The following is a 14,439-nucleotide window of genomic DNA, read 5'->3' as shown; positions in this document are numbered from 1 at the left end:
AATCCTGCATCTAATAAGAGCATGGGTTCAACCCCTGGTTGTCCCAGTTCCGATTCAGCTCTCTGTAATGCACCTAGAGAAGCAGCAAGGGTGGTAGCTCAAGGGCTGGGACCCTGTTACACATGTGGGAAATCCAAGTGGAGTTCCAGGCTTCTTGCTTCAACTTGGCCCAGCCACAGCCATTATGGCTATTTTGTGAGTGAAGCAGTGGATAGAAGATCTCTCTAATTCTGCCTTTCAAATAAATAAATTCTCTTAAAAGAAAAAGTTTGTTCTTTTTTTATTATCGAGTAGAATTCTAACTAAAAATACACCACAATTTGTTTACCCGTTCCCCGCCAGTGGGCATTGATTGGTTGAGACTATAACAAAAACACTAGAGACTAAATGGTATACAAAGAACAAAAATTAATTTCTCACTCTTCTAGAGGCTGGGTAGTCCAAGATCCAGATGCTGGCACAGTATCTGTGCAGACCTGCTTCCTGGTGCACAGACTGCAGAACAAGGGAGCTCCTCAGGCTGTCTTTCACAAAGGCACTAAGAGCGTTCTTGAGGGAGGTGCTCGAAAGAACTAAGGTTGCCCCAAAGGACCTACTTCCTAGTATTAAGTTGGTGATAAGGATTCAACAGAAGAATGGGGAGAGGAAGAGGGCACACTTAGTCTATAACAAGGCTGTTTCAAAATGTGGGTTAGTACCTCACAATCAAAAGGATGAATGTGATAATTTTGGTTTTACAGCCTATCACACCTGGATTTGGTTTTGTGCAATTCTGTAAGTCTTTATTACTAAAGTACTTTACATAATTTGTCATCTCCCCACTAGACTCCAGGTTTCTTGAAGGCAGAGCCAGTCACTAAGGCGGTTCACTCAAACCAGTAAGTGTGCTGTGCATTTATCCTGTCCTCAAATACTAGCTGAACCAAAAAGTCTAGTCTGAAAGAATCCTTATCATTTAAGATTTCTAAGGGCTCTGAAACTTCCATCAAGGAATGATGGCAATTATATATTAGAATGTATTTTTACAAGGATTTAAAAAGCACAAGCAAAAAGGAACATTACAAAATTAAAATCTTAAAATTATGTATTTTATTTCTATTATGATAATATGCCATACTTCCTAAGTAACGAACAATACTTCCAAAGAAAACAAAAAATTACTAATAAAGTATAAAAACATCTACTAGCAAGACAAAGAATGCTTGGTCTAAAGTCTGAGTAAACAAGGGAACTCACAAAAGTAGTAACACTGTACACTGCCATCCACAGAAGGCATATGCAAACCAATGAAACTCAGGTTGTTTTTAGTATCTCACTGGGCCTCTGGAAGAAAATACAGCATGAATTCTCTTGGTGTAGTGAGTCTAAACATGTACTTTTCCTCATAAACCTGGGACTTTCAGGTTAAGTTCAATGTAAACTGGAAATAAACCCACTGCCTGCCCTCTTTCCTCCCTAACTCCCAGCCCTAACCCCTACTCTGGCAATTAAAGGAAAATCAAATGTTTCAAAATCATAGGCTGTGGCGTAGTGGGTTAAGCCTCCATCTGCGGCTCCAGCATCACAAATGGGGGCCGGTTCATGTCCAGGCTGAACTTCTTGCAGTCCAGCTCTCCGCTGTGACCTGGGAAAACAGTGGAAGATGGCCAAATGCTTTGGGTGGCTGCATCCACATGGGAGACCCAGCCGAAGCGCCTGGCTTCAGATCAGCCCAGCTCTGTTGTTGCAGCCATTTAGCGAGTGAACCAGTGGATAGAAAACATTTCTCTCTGTTTCTCCTTCTCTCTGTCTGTAACTCTACCTCTCAAATAAATAAATAAAAACTAAAATAGGAGGAAAAAAAAAAACAACTGTGAACTGGACCTTACCTGCTGCAAGAACAATAATATCTGGATGCGCAACTCAAGGCCACCGTTGTGGTGTAGCAGGGTAAAGCTGCAGCTTGAAATGTTAGCATTCTATACAGGCACCCATTCACATCCCTGCTGCTCCATTTCCAATCCAGCTCCCTGCTAATGGCCTGGGAAATATTGGCCCAAGCTTTTGGGTCCCTGCTCTTGGCCCCTGGCCTCAGCCTCACCCAGCACCAGCCATTGTAGCCACCTGGAGTGAACTAGTGGATGGAAGACTGATCTCTCTCCTTCTATCCCTTAGCCCATCTCTGTAACTAGGCCTTTCAAAATAAATAAATAAATCTTAAAAAAAGAAAAAAAATCTTAAATCAAGAATCTAAAATAATGCTAGGTTGGTAATGCACCCAAGTGCTTAGCCAACAGTGTGTCAATCGTCTCTGGAATACTCCCACATTACTAGGAACTTGAAGAATTTCCACAGGAAAAAAATTGAGAAAAATGACAGTAAACAAGTCAGTGAAAAACAGTAAAATGAGTATTAAGAAACTAAATACATAAGTAAACAAAATATTGGGAATGAAACATTCAAAATAAAAAGGTAACTGTTAAGTCCAAATATTGCAATTATCAAAAATTAAAGCTGGTAAAACAGGCTTGCAAAAACCAGCAGGGAAAAAAATTACAAAGACAGACCAAATATTTGAAAAAGAACTAAAGAGAACCACTGAAACTGAAATAAACAATATCTGAAATTTAAAATACAACAGATAGACTTAACATCAAATTAACACATGGTCAAACAGACACAACTATGAATTAATCTTAAAAACGAAAACAAAAAACAAAAAACAAACAAAAAAAAGAAACAGAGACAAGGAGATAGAATGCAGAACAGTTTAAGAAATATGGAAGACAGAATGAATGTATCTACAGTATGTCCCGTTTAAGTACCAGAAAGAAGAAAAAGGAGAGAGAAGAGAGGAGATCCACAGAGCTAATATAAAGCATTAAGGGCAAGACTTTCAGAACCAATGGGGAAGAAACCACAGATTTAACCCTACTGCATACCAAACAGGATTTACGAAAAGGAAATGTACATGTGGGCACAGAAGACAAATGTAAAATGACCTTTCCTGAAAATAACCACACACAGCCGATTTGCTTCATAGCACTCATTACCACACTAATGGCTGACTTCTCATCAACTATAACACAGTGCACTAATATCATTAATATGATGATAAGAAAAAATTAAGCATCGATGTTGTTTCCCAAAATGGCTGCATCACCCTACAATGCCCGTGGCTACTGGAAACAAGAAGTGCATTCTGGTGGAACGTGAGCTCCAGGAACTGGTCTGCGCCAGGCCCCAGTAGTGTGCGCACAAGCCCACTCTGAACAGCACCTGCTGCAAGCACGGAACCCTCCACGTCTCTGCCGTGTTCTAGCGTACGCAGCTTCTGCTCTTCACACAGGAGCTCTGTCCTCTGAAGCTGCCCTCCTGCCCAGATTCACCAAGTGTATCCAACCAATGTATTTTTAATAATTGGGCAGTCTCACTAAACTTGTCAATATCATGCATTTAGATTTAATGTATTTTTATTATTTTCATAACGTAATCTTTATGTTGTTACTTAAAGATGTTGAAAGCAAAGATGGACTTTGTTTTGTTTCACTTATTGAAGGGCTAGAAAATTAAAAAATCCTCTATTTTACATAAAACAAAATAAAATCTATGCCACCTTGAAATATGGGTTCCAGCCAGTACCATAATTGTGTGGAGGAGGTTTCAATTATGCATTAATTACACAGCAAAGCCTCCAGCTGACTCAGCCAGCAGGGGAGATGTCAGTTTCAATGAGGTGTTAAACAATGAAGGGAGTGTTTCAAACTTGAAAGAAAAATTAGGCATGGTCTATCCTAAAAATGTGGTCTGTTTGGTCTCTATGTAGCAAAGCTGAAGAGAAAGAAGACATTGTTTTACTTTGTGACTTCTATACATTATTAGATTTATAGTAAGTTCAAATGAACACTGCAAATGTTCTGGAGAATGAAGAACTGAAGACAGAATTTCTTTTCTGACCTTTTCAAACTTACTGTGAATATTTGGTAATCAGCCAAATATGCCTATAAAAATGTTATCAATTACTAAAAACTTTGAGAAACGAATGACAAATTTCAAAAAAATCATAAAAATGAGTTAAAAGGAACCTTGAAGATCACTTGATCCAAATACAGAAGTGCAAAAAAAATTAGTATCAAGAACAATGAAGACACATGATAGCTAAAACTCAGTGTTTATGTGTAGATATGACTACATCAAAGTTGTTTAAAATTAGGTAGAAATACACTAAATCACATTACATGCAAAACATAGCCAATTTTAAATTTCAGATACAGAAGTCCTCCATTCCATTCTCCAATTTTAACATTTTTCTCTGCTCTCTTTTCTCAGCCATTTATTCAACACCATTATACAAACATTTTTATCAATGTAGCTGCAACAATAGATTAAGAGGCCACTGTCTCTGAGAAATTCACTAACCCAATTCAATGGACTGCTAGCAAACTGCAGAACACAGAAACCATCACCAAGAAACAAAACCAAACAACAAAGAAGACGCATACAAAGACTATAAATGACAATAAAGTACTTTTGCTTACTGACCACAAGGTAGACAGGAGAAACATTAAGGCAGACACATAAACCAAACAGTTGTAAAGTGGTTAATGTGATCTATTGTTGCGCAGGTCTGACAGTTTCAGTCTGTTACCTATTTCACAATATGGGCCAAAAATGGATGTTATTCACCCAGGTGTGTATTACTTGAGGAATCTTATCAGGTGGCACATTCAATCAAAAGACCAACATCTGCCAGGATAGTAAAACTTTACTACAAAATTCATTTAATATAAAACTTCCACCTTCCCATCCTTTTATTGGAAAACAGTTCACTGAAAACTGTCATTCAAAACTTAACATATGGGTATACCAGTATGTGCCAAGCTACCTAGATTTTATTTGAAAGCAATTTAAATTGAAGCACTTCAAATATAACTCTGCATTTAGTAACTCCTAAACAAGCAAATACTACAACTTACTTTGCTTCCAATTTTAAGCAATTTAAGTATTTCTAAAATAAGGTTGTTTTTCATTTCTTTCTTACAGAATAATCAGTCACTGAGAAAAAAACCAGAGCATCCACACTTTTCTTTCTGGATGTTAATTATGATGTTGATTAAAGGCATTTTCCTAATTACCAGTAAAAATATTTAATAAGTTTTTAACATTAGACCATTCAGTCTATAAAGCAATATAATTATATTAATATGGAACTGAGGCTTTGGATTTTATAGAGGAGCTTTTGTTCTTGGTGGTCATCACATCCATGAAAGCCAGGATAAAACTCAACTTCTTGATCTCAAAGTCTGTTAAATGTCCACACTATCCAAAAGGTTACACTGAATTGGTCATCAGGAGGCCCGGTTTTAAAATTTCCGTGTATTTCATATTCTTTTTAGGTCTCAAATTGTAAAAAATAAATACATAAAAATTTCCAGTATTTGCTTTGATTAAAAAAGTGCATTATGTACATTCTAAGTAAAGCTTTTAATGCCTGATAATTGTTGAGGTTTTATTTGAACAAATTTATCAGCTGTAATTAATGGCTTCTAACTCACCACCACCACTATCCTAGAAGGTGGACTTACGGCATTATTTACTCATGTAGCTGCTTGCTTTGTTTTGCTTATTGAATAATCATGTTCAAGACAACCTATTACCTCCCCAAATGAAAGTGATCATCAAATTCATCTGGATCTCCTCAAGTCAGACACTGGCATGACCGATTAAAGACAAATTCATTTCTGATGCTGAATGTATACCAAAGCCAACAATCTATTCAGTTAAGAGGCAAATATTTTATGAAATATTTTCTGGGGGCTGGCCTTCTGGTGTAGCAGGTAAGGCAACCATCCTATACAGGTACTGGTTTGTGTCCCAGCTGCTCCACTTCCAATCCAGCTTCCTGCTAATGACTTGTGAAAAGCAATGAAGGGGCCATCGCTGTGGCACAGTAGGTCAATCCTCCCCATATGGGCACTGGTTCCAGTTCCGGCTGTTCCTCTTCCAATACAGCTCTCTGCTATGGCCTGGGAAAGCAGTAGAAGACAGCCCAAGTGCTTGGGCCCCTGCACGTACATGGGATACCCAGAAGAAGCTCCTGGCTCCAGACTGGCGCAGCTCCAGCTGTTGCAACCATTCGGGGAGTGAACCAGCAGATGGAAGACCTTTCTCTGTCTCTCCCTCTCAGTCTGTAATTCTACCTCTCAAATAAATAAAGAACATTTTAAAGAAAAGAGGGGAGGGGAGGGGAGGGGAGCAATGGAAGATGGCCCAAGTGCTTGGGTCCCTGGTGCCCCTAGTTGGCAGACCTGGTTGAAGCTCCAGGGTCCTTGCCAGCCCTGAGGCCAGCTGGGGAGTGAAGCAATGGATAGAAGATCTCTCTCTCTCTCTCTCTCTCTCTATATATATATAAATATATATATATATCTTGACCATTTACCATTTTTTTTTTTTTTAAGATTTCTTTATCTGAAAGGCAGAGGCAAAGAAAGAGACTGACAAAGACAGGGAAGTCTACCATCCGTTGGTTCACTCTCCAGATGGCTGCAACGGCCAGAGCTGTGCTAATCTGGTGCCAGGAGCCAGGAACTTCTTTCCAGGTCTCCCACGTGGGTGCAGGGGCCCAAGCACTTGGGCCATCTTCCACTGCTGTCCCAGGCCATAGCAGAGAGCTAGATTGGAAGTGGAACAGCCAGGACTCGAATCGGCACCAACAGACAGACGTTTTTACCTGCTACACCACAGCACCAACCCCTATAAATGACTTTCAGTTAAATAAATGTATCTTTAAAAAAACAAAGGAAAAGAAATTTTCTGATACTTTAACAGACTGCTTCCAATCAAGTGTAAAGGAAGTACGTTTTTCTTGACAGGGCTCTGCAGAAGCAGAAGCCAAGGCGCTCTTAGATAATCTGTCAGTTAAGGGTTAACTTCAATGTGACTCAGCTCTGATTTCAATTTGAATTTGTATTATACTAGTAGACCAGAAAGCTTCATGTTAAGGACAAAACACTAAAATAAACTTAAGGCTTGGGATATTCTTGGAGCACTGACAAGGGAGTCACCAAATCACACTCAAGGGCAGACCTTCGATCCAGGAATCCTTCAAATGCAGCCATGTTACGATTAGTGAGCAACAACTAAGTCAATAACACCAGCATTAAACCATCGGATACCCAACACAAATGGAGCACTTGACAATTTTTGTAAAGCACCATTAGTACTGAACACTGCTAAAAATGTTCTAAACTGTTAACCCTATCTCTGCAGTGATTACAGCATTTTACTTAAAAAAAGATTGTGATTTTGAGTGCTTCTATTGTCTTTACCCCTATTTTTGATAAAAAGCATTCTGACAAAAGGAACAATCTTAAAATCCTATATTACCAAGCACTGTTTAACTAAATACATAAAATATTTATTCATGTTAGTAATTAGTATGACTGGGGGGTGGGGGGGTCTACCAAGAAAAACTCATTATTGCCTGGCTGAAGCTCCAGGGTCCTTGCCAGCCCTGGCCACTGAGGCCAGCTGGGGAGTGAAGCAACGGATAAAAGAGCTCTCTGTCTCTCCATCTCTCTCTCTCTCTCTCTCTCTCTCTCTCTCTCTCTCTGTCTATAACTGACTCTTTTACTGCCCATGCTGGTTCTAAATAAACTTGACAGCATTCTGAATATCACTTAACATGGTTTCTACATATATTGCTGGCTGATGCATGTATTGTTAAAACAATTTTATCACTGTCATTTTTTCTGTGAACAATGAATCCAAGCAGTATAAATATTAAAGCAACATATCATCTTCAAAAGTGATGTGTCTATTCATATTCATTAACACAAAAAGAACTGTTGCTGGAAAACATATATTAGGTAAATTTGAAGTCTAAAGCTGGTTGTGGAGGAAAGACATTCATTTTGTACCCATTACCATGATGCACATTTATTAGGACAAACTGAGTACAATTAACTATACTCATTTAAAAAAAAAATGTGGGAAACACTAAAAATTTCAAAAAGTGAAGCATCTAGAAACTTTAATGTTGGGTATGTGCTTCTATTTCACTTCTTTAATTTTTACTGCTAACTAGAGTATACAATTATGCCCCACCCACCATTCCCTATCTAGGTATACTTCTAAATTTGATTTAAAACTTCTTAAGCTCATCAGGGTATAAATCAAAAGGAACAATTCACTTTAAAAGTTAATCTAACAGCATTCTTTTCATGAGGACTTTTGCAGGAACTTTCTGCAATTTTCCCTAGAGTTATAAAAGAATGTACTTTTTTTTTTTAAATTGTATTTCAGGTTCTCTGTAAAGCCTACGTAACACAAAAATCAAAATTCTGTTCTCTCAAAATAAGCAATACTCAATTAGTAACAGCTTCTTCTCAATGAGAGCTCCATGTCCTAAGAAAGAAATAGTTTCAAACAATTACTTACTTTAAATCCTGAAGAAGATCTTTTGCATTAAGCATGGTTATTAAAGAGGTGGTAGCTGCAGGAATTATGATAATCGGTGTTCGAGAACCTGTAAAGACAAATTTTTAAATGGTAGTAAACATATTATTACTATGAAAATTACACTTACTTTCCCTATCAAAAGTTAATAGTTCATAAATTTGTAACTTTACCTCTTTTGAGCCAAAAAAACCACCTTAAGCCACTGTGATATTACAAGTATTTAATAACCACTGTGGCTTGTGTACTGATCAAGAATGGGTATCAGAATGGATATCAAATACAAACATTTGATGCTACAAAAGCACAACACCAGCCCTGGTTGTGCCATCTAGCTCATCCACATTTATTTGTAAAGTGAGTGTAAAATCATACGTACAACCTCACCTTTCTTCTGATTTGGGGGAGGTCTTGCTTGTGAAACTGCAATGGGAGAAAAAACAATCACAACTGTTGTAAAACAATTCAAACTTTCAAACTTACAAAGAAATCCTAAAATTACTCGTATTCACATGGCTAAATATCAAATTTAAAAATAGATACTGTAATCTCCTCAAGTAATATTATTTCTCAGCTTCACAAAAGTATTGACACGCCTTAGCATTACTCAACAATCTGTAACCACAAGCAAAGTGGACATATTACAATGTCAGGCCCCAAGTATCAACTTTCATGGATATTTAGAGGTCTAGCAAGGAAGAAAATACACATAATCTCATAATAACCTGATCATCACTGAAACACAAAAACAGGGTACTTCAAGAGCATACAACATTTTGGCAAAGGGTATGAGGCAAGGGTAAATAACCATATCAGTAGAAAGAGAACAGAGTTAAATGGAGCTTAGACCTACAATATTTCTTACATTTTTTTCTTTTTTTAAAAGATTTATTTGTTTATTTGAAAATTATTGTTACACATAGAGAGAAGGAAAGGCAGAGAGAGAGGTCTTCCATCCACTGGTTCACTCCCCAACTGGTCACAACGGCCGGAGCTGTGCCAATCTGAAGCCAGGAGCCAGGAGTTTCTTCTGGGTCTCCCACATGGGTGGGACTTGGGCCATCTTCTAATACTTTCCCAGGCCATAGCAGAGAGCTGGATTGGAAGTGGAAAAGCTGGGACTTGAACTGGCACCCAAATGGGATGCCAGCACTGCAGGCATTGGCTCTACCCACTATGTCACAGCGCTGGCCCCATCTCTTTTAAAAACTGTTTTATTTTTTGTTAGAATAGGACGAAAGGGGCTGGTGTTGTTGCACAGGGGTTATCTACCGCCTGTGACACTGACACCCCATATAAGCACTGGTTCACATCTTGGCTGCTCAGCTGCCAATCCAGCTACCAGCTAATGTGCCTGGGAAAGCAAAGGAAGATGGCCCAAGTTCTTAGTTCTCTGTACCCATGTGAGAGACCTGGATACATTTCCTGGCTCCCAGCTTCAGCTAGAGTTATCGTGGCCATTTGGGAAGCAAACTGTAACTTTTGTCTTTCAAATAAACAATAAATCTTAAAAAAAGATAAGATTTAAAACCAATGAGTCATGTATATCTAAAGTTTACATTACCAAGGTTCCCTGGTGTATAAGGGTCAAGGAGGGGATACTGTGAACTACTAATGATAAGCCTGATTTTTTTTTTTTTTTTAAAGGAGGTAGTGAGGGCTGACATTGTGGTCTAAGTGGGTGGGGTCACAGCTTCCAACACCAGAATTCTGTGAGTGCCGGTTGGAGTGCTGGGTTGGAGTGCTGGCTACTCTGCTTCCAATCCAGCTTCCTGCTAATTCGCCTGGGAAAGTAGAAGATGCTACAAGTACTTCAGTCCCTGCCGTGTGGGACATGAGAGACAACAAGGGTCTTCTTGGTTCTTGAGTTCAGCCTGGACCAAACCTCGCTGTTTTCGTCACCTGGGGATTAAACTGGATGGAGGAGATTGCTCTGTCTCTGTACCCTCTCTTGTCACTCAGTCTCCCCTCACCACCATCAAGATTTATTTATTTTATTTGAAAGGCAGAGTTGGAGAGAGAGAGGGAGAAGGAACAAGAACTTCATTTGCCGTTTCACTCCCCAGTTGGTTGAAAGAGAGAGAGAGACAGACAGACAGACAGAAAGAGACAGAAAGAGAACGAACCAACAGGAACTTCATTTGCTGTGTCACTCCCCAGTTGGTTGCAACAGCCAGGACTGGGCCAGACTAAAGCCAAGAGCCAGGAGCTTCTTCCAGGTCTCCCATGTTGGGTGCATGGGCACAAGCACTTGGACCATCTTCTGATGCTTTCCAAGGAGCATCAGTAGGGAGCTGGATTGGAAGTAGAGCAGCCAGGAATCAAACTGGCGCCCACTTAGGATGCCAACGCTGTAGGAGGCAACTTAACTTGCTACACCACAGTGCTAGCCCCACCCTTGGTCTTTCAAATAAATAAATATTTTGAGAGGAGGTATGTGTGTAAGATGGTGGTGAACAGAATAACACAAGAAGTCAGTATGGCAGAGGGGTCAACAGCAAGCATCTGTATTCCAAGTGATTTTAAGTTCCTTAGGATCCCCATTTTGTCACTTTTTAGGTAAATTATCCTGGCAAGTTGATTCACTTGGCTAGGTCTCAGTTTCCTCAACTGTAAAATAGAGGTAAGAGTTTCCACATCTTGATATTTTATAAGATTTATTTATTTATTCAAAAGTCAAAAGTCACAAGAGACAGTGGGAGAAAGGGAGAGGCAGAGAGAAAGAGAGAGATCTTACATCTGCTGGTTTACTCTGATCCAGCTCCCTGTTATTGGCCTGGGAAAAGCAGCAGAAAATGGCCCAGATGTCTGGGCCTCCACATCTTGATATTTTAAAAAACAATAATGTAGGGCTGGCATTGTGGCAGAGTGGGGAGTGGGTTAAGCCGCTGCCTGTGACTCAGATATCACATGTGGACAAGTTTCATACTCCAGGCCTGTACCACTTCCGATCTAACTCCCTGCTAATGCCAATGGTAAAGTAATGGAAGATGGCCCAAGTGCTTGTGCCAATGTGATTTTAGAATTACCTAGGTGAAAATGTACTACAAATAAAATGATAAACTAATCTGTACCTTTGAAACTCCCAAAAAAATTAGTAAAAGCATCCAATTAAATTCTTGTGTGGGCCTTATTTATATTATAGTCACTTTTAACAGTACTAAAGAAGTAAAAAGGGCAGACAGTCTAGCCTAGCACTGTAGTTATACTAAATATAAAATAAATACCAAATTCCAAAATATTTAAGATAAACTTAGTGTTGGTAAGTACATACATTTATAAAAATCAATCTTTTTAGGTGCTAGAAAGGGGGGAAAATCCTTCCCAAATGACTCAAAATTGTCTTTGCTTAACAAATACTTTTAAGAAATGACTACAGAATGTTATGCCTCAGTAACACAGATATTTGACATTCTAAAGATCAAAGCTCTACAACAATCTATTAAAATTATGATTCAGTGCTTTTGTGTGGAGAAAAATCCACATCAGCACATTCTATCACAGAGCTCGGATGCACCTGTTGGGAAACCAATGAACAGCCTCTGGAAACATTTTTAAAAGTCTTAATCAAAGTAAAAAGCACTTTCTTAAAAATTTCTGTTCACTTTCCAATTACACTTATTTATTCTAGTAAATGTTTTTATGGTGTAACTTTAAAACTCATTCAAATGTGTAGTGCTATAGATTCTTAGTGTTATATAAATAGAGTATTAAAAAAAACCTATTTTATATTTTTATATGACTTTTGAAGCAAACTGGGGGAAAAAATTCAGTAAAGCAAGCAATGAAGTCCAATAGAGCTGTTTAAATGCATGACAGGAAAGTAAATAATTCAACATGCTTTTCATCTTAGATTCTTTGTTTGTCTCCTAAGAACAGAAATTTATTAATGGTGCTAAATGAATTTTACCAAGCGTTTTATGAATATTGTTGCAATTTTGAGATCTGCTTAAGCAATATCAGCAGTTAACTGCAAGAAAAATGTATAACTTTCAATGTACTTGAAGTAAATTTTTCAAGTTATTCAAAACAGTGTAAGTATCTTTAAAAATTCAGTTACATCCATTTGGGAAAAGCAAAAACCAGTTTTTATATTTTTACCTGGTCTTGGTACTGGCTGTGCTGCAGGAGTTTGAGTCTTACGGGCAGATGCACCTTCCTTGAAAAAATAAAAATTGATATGATGTCAAAGATTCTTTACATAAAAAAATTCCAATTACTGCAAAGACATCTCAAGTCTCTGTCAGAAATATCATCCCTTCACTTTCTCTCATTAAAAATCACCTACTCACCAAATGTGCTATGACCCTGAGTTTAAAACAAACAGAAAAAGGTCAAAACCTCCCGTTATCTTTTATGGTATTAGTTATGATGCATAGTAATTAAGATCTTCAGTGGAAAATAAATTTAAACTATTATCACTGAGTACTTACATAATATTTTTAGTGACTTAATTGCTAAAAATTTTAATGTCTCATAAATGTCATCACTTGTTGTAAAGTCAAGTCAACCTTTCTACTCTCTAAACAGTCTCAAAATGAATAAATGCTCCATGACCTCACATTAGAAACATGTAAACATGAGGCTGGAACTGTGGAGTAGAGGGTAAAGCTGCTGCCTACAGTGCTGGCATCCCATTCAGGTGCCTGTTCGAGTACCAGCTGCTCCACTTCTGATTCTATCTCTGCTATGGCCTGAGAAAACAGTAGATTATGGCCTAAGTCTCTAGGTCCCTGCACCCATGTGGGAGACCCCAAAGAAGCACCTGGCTCCTGCTCCTGGCTTTGGATCGACTGTTGCTGCCATCTGGGGAGTGAATCAGCAAGAAGACCTCTCTCTCTCTCTCTCTCTCTCTCACTGTCTGTAACTCTCTCAAATAAATAAATAAAATCTTTAAAAAAAATTTCCAAAGAAACACTGCTAAATAATGCTATCACTATATTCTCTTCACAATGTGAGGTTTCACATGGTAAACTAGTTTGAAATGGAAGGTTATCCTACAGCATTTTTTAAAACTAAACTGAACAATTAGTACCAGAAGAGAAAATGCTTCCACTTTCAATACAACTTTCTTAGCAGGCAGTTACATCAGAAACTACCCTTTCTTGAAGGAAACAAAAATTATAGCAGCAATTAGCAAAAACTCCTGGAGAGAAAAAAAAATAGGGTATACCTGAAGGCAGCAAATATTCTCACTATTCTGCATTTAGTTATACAATGATATACTTAATACTGAGTCACTTCATGTGCAGGTGACTCATGGATGTGAACATTCAGCTTGTGAAAACTTATCAAACTTGTTTATGTTATGGTCATGCTTCTTCAAGTAAATTAAATTCAGATAAAACTTGTAACATGAAACACTTGTGAGTCACCACTAAAGAACATATAAAACATTTAACATCATCAAAATATGAGGAAATTTTCTGATCATATTTGTTTCTAAGTTTATTTTGGAGAATATAGCTGTTTTATTCTTCACAGTCTCAGCATCAAATATTTGCTGAACTACATTGAATCTAGATTTTTAAATCAGATGTCAAGGAATAATTGATTAGTAGGACTAGAGAAATATTAGCTTCTCAGCACAAGTTCCTACACAAAGAAAAATCAATTAGACATATAAAAACAAGAGTACTTAATAACATTACTTATAAATTGTTAATAGGTAAATACTATTAGATAACAGTATTTACAAATAAGTAAACAAATGGAAGTATGGTGTGAATACGAATACAAAACAGAACAGGGAGAAAAAGGAAATGAGACAGGGAGAACAGTGAATGCACACAAACCCAGACACCTTCTACCTGCACTTGACAAGAAGGCTCAATGGATCCAAATCAACTACCAACAAAACAAATTACTATGAGCATGTAAACTATCCACTGACTACTGAATTACACTTTAATACTTGAACAAACTTTTACAACATGGGTCAAAAAAAAAAAAAAACTACAAGCATATAGAAGTAAAATAAAAAAAAAAAAAAAACCTTGCCCA

At 37.9% G+C, this 14,439-nt stretch overlaps 1 protein-coding gene across 4 annotated transcripts in view; it reads right to left on the bottom strand.

The window, feature by feature from the left end:
• CDC73 (cell division cycle 73) overlaps window positions 1-14,439 on the bottom strand; it is a 141,417-nt gene that overhangs the window by 26,779 nt on the left and 100,199 nt on the right. For all 4 annotated transcript variants that reach the window (XR_016219483.1, XM_002717688.6, XM_070054912.2 and 1 more), the window contains 3 exons: window positions 12,538-12,595; window positions 8,824-8,859; window positions 8,419-8,506 (listed from right to left, as the gene is read on the bottom strand). Coding sequence is in view for 3 of the 4 variants with exons in the window: in XM_002717688.6 (XP_002717734.1) it covers window positions 8,419-8,506; window positions 8,824-8,859; window positions 12,538-12,595 (182 nt within the window). In the remaining variant the exon portion in view is untranslated. The remainder of the gene's footprint in view (window positions 1-8,418; window positions 8,507-8,823; window positions 8,860-12,537; window positions 12,596-14,439) is intronic.

Source organism: Oryctolagus cuniculus, chromosome 13 (genome assembly GCF_051225735.1).
Source record: "Oryctolagus cuniculus isolate XC-2025 breed Fujian yellow rabbit chromosome 13, ASM5122573v1, whole genome shotgun sequence".
In the NCBI taxonomy this organism is placed as follows: domain Eukaryota; kingdom Metazoa; phylum Chordata; class Mammalia; order Lagomorpha; family Leporidae; genus Oryctolagus; species Oryctolagus cuniculus.
This window is presented reverse-complemented; position numbering and strand designations above follow the sequence as displayed.